Here is a 10,174-nt window from a genome sequence, read left to right on the forward strand (position 1 = left end):
AACGCTACAGGACATTGATCTGGGCAAGAATTCCTTGAGTAATACCCCACAAGCACAGGCAATCAAAGCAAAATGAATGGGATCACATCAAGTTAAAAAGCTTCTGCACAGCAAAGGAAACTATCAACAAAGTAAAGAGACAACCCACAGAATGGGAGAAAATATTTGCAAACTATCCCTCTGACAAGGTATTAATAACGAGAATATTTAAGAAACTCAAACAACTCTATAGGAAAAAAAATCTAATCCCAATCAAAAAATGGGCAAAAGATATGAATAGATCTTTCTCAAAAGAAGGCTTAAAAATGGCAAACAGGTCTATGAAAAGGTACTCAACATCATTGATCAAAGATATGCAAATCAAAAGTACAATGAGATATCGTCTCACCCCAGTTAAAATGGCTTTTATCTCAAAGACAGGCAATAACAAATTCTGGTGAAGATGTGGAGAAAAAGGAATGCTCATACACTGTTGCTGAGAATGTAAATTAATAGAACTTAATGAAGGTTTAGAAGTTCCTCAAAAAACTAAAAATAGAGCTACCATATGATCCAGCCACCATATGATCCATATTTAGGTATATACCCAAAAGAAAGGACATCAGATATCAAAGAGATATCTGCACTCAAATGTTTACTGCAGCACTATTCACAATAGTCAAGATTTGGAAATCTGTTGATGTCCATCAACAGTTGAATGGATTTTTTTAAATGTGGCTCATGTACAAAATGGGGTACTATTCTGTTATAAAAATTAATTAGATCCTGTCATTTGCAAAAACATGGATGGAACTGGAGGTCATTATGCTAAGTCAAATAAGCCAGACACAGAAAGGCAAACTTCACATGTTCTAACTTATTTGTGAAGGCTAAAAGTCAAAGCAATTGAACTCATGGAGATAGAGAGTGGAATGATGGTTAACAAAGGCCAGGAAGGTTCGTGGTTGGGGGTAGAGGGTATTAAGAATGGTTATTGGATACAAAAATAAAGTTAGAAGAATGAGGCCGGGTGTTGTGGCTCATGCCTGTAATCCCAGCACTTTGGGAGGCCGATGCGGGTGAATCACCTGAGGTCAGGAGTTTGAGACCAGCCTGACCAAATAGTGAAACCCCGTCTCTACTAAAAATACAAAAATTAGCCTGGCGTGGTGGTTTGCTCCCGTAGTCCCAGCTACTTGGGAGGCTGAGACATTAAATGGCGCCACTGAAGAAGAATGAATAAAGTCTAGTATTTGGTAATACAACAGGGTGACTACACTCAACAATAATTTATTGTACATTAAACAAACTAAAAGTATAATTGGATTGCTTGTAACAGAAAGAAAGGATAAATGCTTGAGGTGATGGATAGACTGTTTACCCTGATGTGATTATTACACATTGTATGCCTGTATCGAAATATCTCATGTACCTCTTAAGTATATATATATATTGGCCGGGCGCGGTGGCTCACGCTTGTAATCCTAGCACTTTGGGAGGCCGAGGCGGGCGGATCACGAGGTCAGGAGATCGAGACCACGGTGAAACCCCGTCTCTACTAAAAATACAAAAAATTAGCCGGGCGTGGTGGCGGGCGCCTGTAGTCCCAGCTACTCGGAGAGGCTGAGGCAGGAGAATGGCATGAACCCGGGAGGCGGAGCTTGCAGTGAGCCGAGATCGTGCCACTGCACTCCAGCCTGGGCGACAGAGCTAGACTCCGCCTCAAAAAAAAAAAAAAAAAAAAGTATATATATATATTTACCTACTTCGTACTCATAAAAATTTTAAAAGGTACATATACGTTATCATTGCATCCTCTTAATTTTATTTTTCAGTTCCAGAATCTCTAATTAATTCTTTTTCGAATCTTTTTTTAAAACATTATAATTTCTAGTTCCCTTTAAAAATGTTCAACTTTGGCTTTTTTCTCTAGAACATCATAAATGTAAATGTATTACAGACTGCCTGATAATTCCAAAATCAGGAATCCCTATGATCTTTTTTCTTGCGTCTGCTGATTCTCATTCATATTGTGTATGCAATTATTTTTCATTGTTGGCTGAATACTTTATTTGAAAATTTTATTTGTAGAAATAATTTGAAGTCTAGCTGATATTATCTTCTTTTTTTTTTTTTTTTTTTTTAAGACGGAGTCTCGCTCTGTCGCCCAGGCTGGAGTGCAGTGGCGCAATCTCGGCTCACTGCAAGCTCCACCTCCCGGGTTCACGCCATTCTCCTGCCTCAGCCTCTCCGAGTAGCTGGGACTACAGGCACCCACCACCCTGCCCGGCTAATTTTTTTGTATTTTTAGTAGAGACGGAGTTTCACCGTGGTCTCGATCTCCTGACTTCGTGATCCACCCGCCTCGGCCTCCCAAAGTGCTGGGATTACAAGCGTGAGCCACCACGCCCGGCCTGCTGATATTATCTTCTGCCAGAAATAATTTTCATTTGGTTTTATCAGGTATCTGATGGCAGTAGAACTCCTTATTCCAAGTTCAAAAGTTGAGGCTTTCCTTGGCCAGCCAGAAAATATGTCAGGCCGCAGACCTTGTAAGATCTGGGTTTTGGCCAGTTCACCCTCACTACCATGGTGCAGCTTAAATGCTGGCCTAAAGTAGGGGGTTTGCCAGGTTCCAAACCCCTGTAAGCCCTGAATTGATATAATGGATGGATGGATGGATAGATGGATGGATGGATGGATAGACAGACAGACAGACAGACAGACAGATAATGGGAATCCTCAGTGGCCTGGATTGAGATACTCCTCTGGAGAAGATTTGTGTTTGCTTCTGCCAGACACGGGGATACACTGCCCATCTACAATGTCTTTGTTCATTTTTCAGATAGTTTTCTCAGACTATATGAGTAGAGTACAATCAAACCCTAAGCCTGCATGAAGGCAGACCTGTGGTTATGAATTCTTAGGGAATACTTTTTTCTGCCACTTGATACTAAGGCCAAGAGAGACAAGACTAACCTGGTTCTTCTCTTTGCTGGTGGAAAGACTGTATTTTATTCCTTAGATTTAAGTGTACCAGGATTACGCATGGATCTCTGCCAACTTCCCCCTCAACTTGCCCATTACCATTTTGTATGAGCTTTACTTCCATTTTGCTGCACTGCCATTACAGCCTGAGGCTCCTTCATTCAACACAAGTCCTTAAAATGGCCCTGGAGTCAGCTTATGCTTGTCACACCCTTTTCAGTTCTCATGCCCTACCTCAAAATCTCCAACCTGGAGATTTCTCTTACTTGTATCTCAATTTTTATTGGGTAGGGTGGGGGATTTTACTAGACTTTTTTTAATCCGAAGAGTTTTTAAAAATACAGTCGTCCCCACTTACCCACACTGGATGCCTGAAACTGCAGATAGTACCAAACCCTATATATATAGTAATGTACAACATAACAATGTTTTGGTAAATGATGATCACAAATACAATGGTGTTTTGTTTTGTTTTGTTTTGTTTTGTTTTTTGAGATGGAGTTTCGCTCCTGTTGCCCAGGCTGGAGTGCAATGGCATGATCTCAGCTCACTGCAACCTCCACCTCCCGAGTTCAAGTGATTCTCCTGCCTCAGCCTCCTAAATAGCTGGGATTACAGGCGCCTGCCACTATGCCTGGCTAATTTTGTATATTCAGTAGAGATGGGGTTTCACTATGTTGGCCAGGCTGGTCTCGAACTCCTGACCTCAGGTGATCCACCCGCGTTGGCCTCCCAAAGTGCTAGGATTACAGGCATTAGTCACCGCACCCAGCCAATGTTGTTGTTTTTTTTCCTGTACCTTTTCTATGTTTAGGTACACAAATACCATTGCATTGCAATTGCCTACAGTATTCTGTACAGTATCACGCGGTACAGGTTTCTAGCCTAGAAGCAGTAGGCTACACCATATAGCCTAAGTGTGTAGTAGGCTTGTATTAGTCTGTTTTCACACCGCTTTAAAGAAATACCCCAAACTGGGTAATTTATAAAGAAAAGAGGTTTTATCAACTTACAGTTCCACATGGCTGGAGAGGCCTCGGGAAACTTATGATCATGGCAGAAGGGGAAGCAGGCACATCTTACATGGTGGCAGGACAGAGAACACAGAGGAAATGCCGGACATTTATCAAACAACCAGATCTAGTGAGAACTCCCTATCACAAGAACAGCATGGAGGAAACCATGCCCATGATCCAATCACCTCCCAGCAACTCCCTACCTTGACATGCGGGGGATTAGAATTCAAGATGAGATTTGTGTGGAGACACGAAGCCAAACCATATTAAGGCTGTACTATCCGGGTTTGTGTAAGTACACTCTACAATGTTCACAACGACAAAATTACCTAACATCATATCTGTCAGAATATATCCCTATTGTTAAGTGATACATGGCTGGACTGTGGTTTTGTCTATATAGTACATACATAACTATGATGTAATTTAATTTATAAATTAAGCACAGTAAGAGACTAACAATAATCATGAAGTAGAACAGTTATAACATACTGTAATAAAAGTTATGTGAGGCCAGGCATGGTGGTTCAAGCCTGTAATCCCAGCACTTTGGGAGGCCGAGGTGAACATATCAGAAGGTCAGGAGTTTGAGACCAGCCTGGCCAACATGGTGAAACCCCATCTCTACCAAAGATAAAAAAAGTTAGCCAGGCATGGTGGCACGTGCCTGCAATCCCAGCTACTTGGGAGGCTGAGGCAGGAGAACTGCTTGAACCCAGGAGGTGGAGGTTGCCATGAGCCGAGATTGTGCCACTGCACTCCAGCCTGGGCGACAGAGCAAGACTCCGTCTCAAAAATAAAAAAAAAACAGATACATAATTTTTAAAAAGACGGAGGTGGGGGAGTAGATATAACAGAAAAGAATATGAAAAAAAGTGGTTTGCAGAATGTTATTGTTCTCTTCAACTAATTCTCTTAGGTACCGCAAGTAAATTGTAGGTACCATGAATCTCTTGAATACATATATAACACAAAATTTATGGTATCTGCTTTACTACAGGAAGGTGCTAACTGTTCATTTTTGCGGTTGTTCTTTCTGTCTCTTCATCTTCCCATTACTTTCTTTTTTTCTTTTTCTTTTTTTTTGAGACGGAGTCTGGCTCTGTCGCCAAGGCTGGAGTGCAGTGGTGCTATCTCCGCTCACTGCAAGCTCCGCCTCCCGGGCTCACGCCATTCTCCTGCCTCAGCCTCCCGAGTAGCTGGGATTATAGGCGGGCACCACCACGCAGGGCTAATTTTTGTATTTTTAGTAGAGATGGGGTTTCGTCATGTTGGCCAGGCGGGTCTCGGACCCCTGACCTCAGGTGATCCACCCGCCTCGGCCTCCCAAAGTGCTGGGATTACAGGCGTGAACCAACTCGTCCGGCCAATAAACACCTGACTGAATACGGCAGTGCCAGACAGAATACAAGGGGGGGCGGGGGCGGGGAACAGAACACAAGAAAGGAGGAAAAATTAATCAGAACTTGGGGCCAGAATTTGAGGGGAAAAGGAGTCAAGAAAACCAGTGACAGAACTGAGCATGTCAGGAAAGGGATCTAGTTTTAAAGGATAACTATGATAACTAAAAGCTGTGGTATTAACGCCTTTATTTCTGATATGACCTCAACTGCATTAAGCTTATTTGAACATGACCTTCACCTAGGTCAGAAGGGATGCAAATCCTCTAGATTTCCAAGAATTCTCTAATCATCTAAAAATGTTTCTTCCTAGATGTTGCCAGCAAACCTGTGTTCTTTCGGCACACGAACGCAAGGGGGAGGAGGGCGTTAGCAGAAAAGACGCCAACAGGTAAGGGGTCAGAGGGATAATCCTGTCTCTGCCGCAAATGCAGCACCCTCCTCAGTCTTGGGGCGTCCATCAAGCGGAGAGCTGGAAGATGACTGAAAGTAACAGAGTAGAGGTGGAACTAGAACAAGGTCACGAGCTGGTGCCCAACTCGGGTAACTCCTGGTTCCAGGCTGTCCCTCTAGGATGCTGTTGGCGCCAGCCGTGATAGTAGGACAGAGTCTGGGTAAAGGTCGCCTGCTGACAAGATGGTAGCTAGGAGACCTCTAGGTGCGCCAAAATTAAGGCGTCTTTCCCCGGACGGGCAAAACGCCCTGCTCAAAGCTCATTACATCACCACGCCCAAGAACTGATACTTTAGCAGGGCAACGGGCCAACCAGGCGACTCCACCCCACCCTCTCCGCTCCTCCAGTACACGCAAGCCCACAGAGGCCCGCGTGTGACGTCACCCCTCCCGACACCACCTCGTTGTCGTACGACCAAAGGCCTGTCGTAACGGCCTGGCAAGAAAGGCCTCGAGAGGAAGGGCACGCACGCCTCACACCCTAACTTGCTCGCCGGCATGCGCGCGCAGGTCCTTGGCGCAGGCCTTTGGGACTGGAGCCAATGAGGTGCGGCGACGTTACTGCGTAGCCGCCAGCTCGGCCGCACGTCAGGGCGCGGGAGCGCGGAGCGGGTTTGGTTGCACTTACACCGGTACTTAAGCACGGACCGGCGTGTCCTTGGACTTACAGAGTGGGGACGTCCGGCTTCGGAGCGGGAGTGTTCTTTGCGCCAGCGACTAAAAAGAGGTGAGAGCGGGTCGCGGAAGCCGCACCTGGTTAGAGGCAGAGCTGTGGGAGGCGCGCATTCGCGAGCGACCGAGAACCACGCGGGGAGCCTCCGAGTGGAGCCCGCGCTGGGTGGGAGGGCGGGGAGTGAGGACCCTGGACTGTGGTCAGACCGAGGCGGGCGAGTAACGGCTTGAGGTGCGGCGGAGCCCTAACTAGGGACAGGTATGGTCTCGGTCAGGGACTGGAAGCGGCTTGGATACAGATCCGAGGAAGAAGCGGCCCCTTCCGTAGTGGTTGCTGAAGGGCTATGGAAATGATAGGCAAGACTTCCCTCCCGGAAAGCCGAAGCTTAGCGCTTCACGTTCTTCTTCAGAGGGCAAAAGCTGTTGCTCTTCTAATAGGGGGCCATTTCTTTTCGTGGGCACGTTTCTTCCGTCAGTCGTTCTGACATCCTAGGAACAGTTTCATCAGTCACCTTGAAACCGACGTGGTTGGGTGACCTCGTAGTCGCCCCAGGGGATCACAGGTAGGGGAGTTGGGATATCCCCGGGGGACCGTGCAGCCTGCCCCTGCGCTCGCATTCACAAGTTCGAGTGTCAAGCTACTCCTGTGACCTGGGCAGGTAGAAACAGCCAGGACCGCTTTTTAAACATTTGTGTGCTTTGCGTTATCCTCGGGGAGAGGTGGCTTTACATTGTAGTAAGGTTGAATGATTAGGTGGTCTTAAAAGTTGCGGTTGTGGTGATTTTGGCTTAATGTGTTCGCCCTTCAGTTTCAGATCTGTGACTTCGTGACCATGATTTTCTCTTCTGAAACTGGAGTTTGAATTAGGTTCCCTCTTTGCGTGGGCTTTAACGTTCCTTGACGTATACACACAAAAATACGTTTTTGAGGAGGTGCTCCTAAAAATGTTTTTGGTATTAAAGAGTATTTGGTATAAAGAGTATTAAAGTAAAACAAGATTCATTCTGGTATTTAGTGACATAAATTAGCAATGGATTGGTAATTAAGTGGCTAGAGTGGTCATTCATTTACACTGTATTTGTTACATGAGGAAAAATTACTAAGTTGGGGCTTTCGTTTTTAGAATTAAATATGGGTGATGTTGAGAAAGGCAAGAAGATTTTTATTATGAAGTGTTCCCAGTGCCACACCGTTGAAAAGGGAGGCAAGCACAAGACTGGGCCAAATCTCCATGGTCTCTTCGGGCGGAAGACAGGTCAGGCCCCTGGATACTCTTACACAGCCGCCAATAAGAACAAAGGTAAGAGTCACTTGTTAAATAAAACAGCACAAAACGCAGGAATGTAACCTGTGGCAAACTATCAGAAGTGTGAAATACTTAACCGATGCATTCTTTCTTGTTTAGGCATCATCTGGGGAGAGGATACACTGATGGAGTATTTGGAGAATCCCAAGAAGTACATCCCTGGAACAAAAATGATCTTTGTCGGCATTAAGAAGAAGGAAGAAAGGGCAGACTTGATAGCTTATCTCAAAAAAGCTACTAATGAGTAATAATTGGCCACTGCCTTATTTATTACAAAACAGAAATGTCTCATGACTTTTTTATGTGTACCATTCTTTAATCTCATACACCAGAATTCAGATCATGAATGACTGACAGAATATTTTGTTGGGCAGTCCTGATTTAAAACTAAGACTGGCTTGTGGTTAAATGAATATGTTCAGTTTTTGAATTTTAATAGTAACTCCAATTCAGTAAATGCTATCACTGTTTACCCCTTTTAAAGATATGATTAGACTTCGTTAGTAACGTTCAACTTTTCACAAAGATGGTGAGTGCCATCTTAAAACTTACTGGAGATTGGTTTTATATTTAGATTTATATAACTGGTTATGTGAATATATTTAAATACTGGGGAAATTCCTTCACTGTCTTAGAACCAAGCAAGATTCACCTGTGTTTTGTGTTCATTTGCCTCTTAAAGGGAAGGGTTGAAGATAAATAAGGTAGCAATGTCTATAGTTTTGACCTTAACTATGCCAATCTAATTATAATTCCCTGTATTTAAAGTGGTTCCTTTTACTTATCGAAAGGCATTTTAGTGTGGTTTATGTGTAATATTAAAGATTATTCAACACCTCTCACATCTTACAGATCTATAAGGTCACATGCTTTTAAAATAATAGCAAGTTAAACTTCACTCTTGAATTCTTTACAATCTAAGTCAAACTAAGTTATAATTTAGGATTGTCTTTAAACAGCCATTCAGAAACATAAAACTGTAGAACTGTGTATTTGTGATTGGGAATGGTGCTTTTGCCAACTTAAAAGGATTAAAGTAACGGAGATATACACAAACTTTAAAATTATGTGTGATCACAAGACTAAAGATAATTAAAAAGAAAACCACAGATTATGATTTTTTTACTGTGATTGATGACTGATGCAAAAATTTTAATGATTAAAAAGTGCAGGAGCCCTAAATATCAGTGCAGCAGTGTTAACCAGTCATGGTGCTTGATTGTTTACTTGGTTTTCTAGGACTGCCTGAACTAGAATAACACTTCAGTAACTGACTCTTAGTTTCTTTGCCCAGATTGAGAACTGCAGCATTTATGCCAGACATGGACAGAGGAATGCCTCTGGTCATAGTTTTGTGATGTGTAACAGTGTATAATTACATACTGAATTATTTCATGCATAGTCTGTGCCATACACATTTAGAGTAGTCCTTGGAGATTTTATGGAGATGGTAAGCACAAGGTAAGTCATAAAGAATAATGAGAAAATAAATCTATGCTGGTGGAGCTGTCTTTGTGGGACAGTGAGAAGACTGAGAAGATGTGAATCCATGGTCTCAAAGGTGATAGGGATGATTAGATAGGTGTTTAAGGCCTGAAAGCAATTTATAACATGTGAGTCTTACTTTTATTTATAGAAGAAATGTGGAAAGCTTGCTGTAATTCATATTTGAAGTCCTAGTCTGAGTTCTGGTGGGGAATTTAAAAATGCATACTGGAAATCCTTTAAAGATTTCAGACTTTAAAAGGCCTTATAGCAGAGGACTTGGTGACTGCATAAAGTTAGTGGTATTCAGGGACAGTGTAGCAATTAGCTTACAAGGGGACACTTCTGGACTAATGTGAAAAACCTGAAGTGAAGGCTAGAGAGTTGGTTTTTTTTTTTTTTTTTTTTTTTGGCATCCTGGAAATGATACAAGAAACAAACATTAAGATAGATACAGAAATGCGTTCAACTTTTCATCTTGGCTAGTTGTGGGGTTTTGTTTGTTTTTTGAGACATGGTCACTCTGTGGCCAAGGCTGGAGTGCAGTGGCACGATCTCGGCTGGCTGCAACCTCCATTTTCCAGGCTCAAGTGATTTCTCTCACTTCAGCTTCCCAAGTAGCTGGGACTACAGGTCTTTGCCACCATGCCCAGCTAATTTTTTTATCAGTAGTAACTTAGGTTTAATTTTTTTTCAGGTTTAAGATTTTTCTCTTTTTTTTTTTTTCTGAGACGGAGTTTCGCCCTTTTCGCCCAAGCTGAGTAGTGGTGCAATGTTGGCTTACTGCAACCTCAGCCTTCCGGTTGCAAGTGATTCTCCTGCCTCAGCCTCCCGAGTAGCTGGGATTACAGGCATCCGCCACCACGCCTGGCTA

The 10,174-nt window shown here is 43.3% G+C and overlaps 1 protein-coding gene across 4 annotated transcripts; it reads left to right on the forward strand.

Moving 5' to 3' along the window:
- Window positions 1-5,706: 5,706 nt before the first annotated feature.
- On the forward strand, window positions 5,707-8,924 carry LOC116812987 (cytochrome c). Of its 4 annotated transcripts, none has more exons than XM_058446323.1 (3): window positions 5,707-5,774; window positions 7,633-7,809; window positions 7,915-8,924. In XM_058446323.1, the coding sequence occupies exons 2-3, from the start codon at window positions 7,641-7,643 to the stop codon at window positions 8,061-8,063; spliced, it is 318 nt and encodes a 105-aa protein (XP_058302306.1). In that variant the 5' UTR covers window positions 5,707-5,774; window positions 7,633-7,640; the 3' UTR covers window positions 8,064-8,924. The 4 variants fall into 4 exon arrangements, with proteins under 4 accessions (XP_058302306.1, XP_032614968.1, XP_058302302.1 ...); XM_032759077.2 differs by lacking the exon at window positions 5,707-5,774 and adding an exon at window positions 6,400-6,563; XM_058446319.1 differs by lacking the exon at window positions 5,707-5,774 and adding an exon at window positions 6,706-6,740.
- Window positions 8,925-10,174: the final 1,250 nt, after the last annotated feature.

Source organism: Hylobates moloch, unplaced genomic scaffold, assembly GCF_009828535.3.
Source record: "Hylobates moloch isolate HMO894 unplaced genomic scaffold, HMol_V3 SCAFFOLD_1, whole genome shotgun sequence".
In the NCBI taxonomy this organism is placed as follows: domain Eukaryota; kingdom Metazoa; phylum Chordata; class Mammalia; order Primates; family Hylobatidae; genus Hylobates; species Hylobates moloch.

Bases quoted from the DNA above. Each gene is read 5' to 3' on its own strand.
- LOC116812987 (XM_058446315.1), top strand. The intron at 7,810-7,914 runs GTAAGAGTCACT...TTTCTTGTTTAG, and splicing joins AGCCGCCAATAAGAACAAAG to GCATCATCTGGGGAGAGGAT.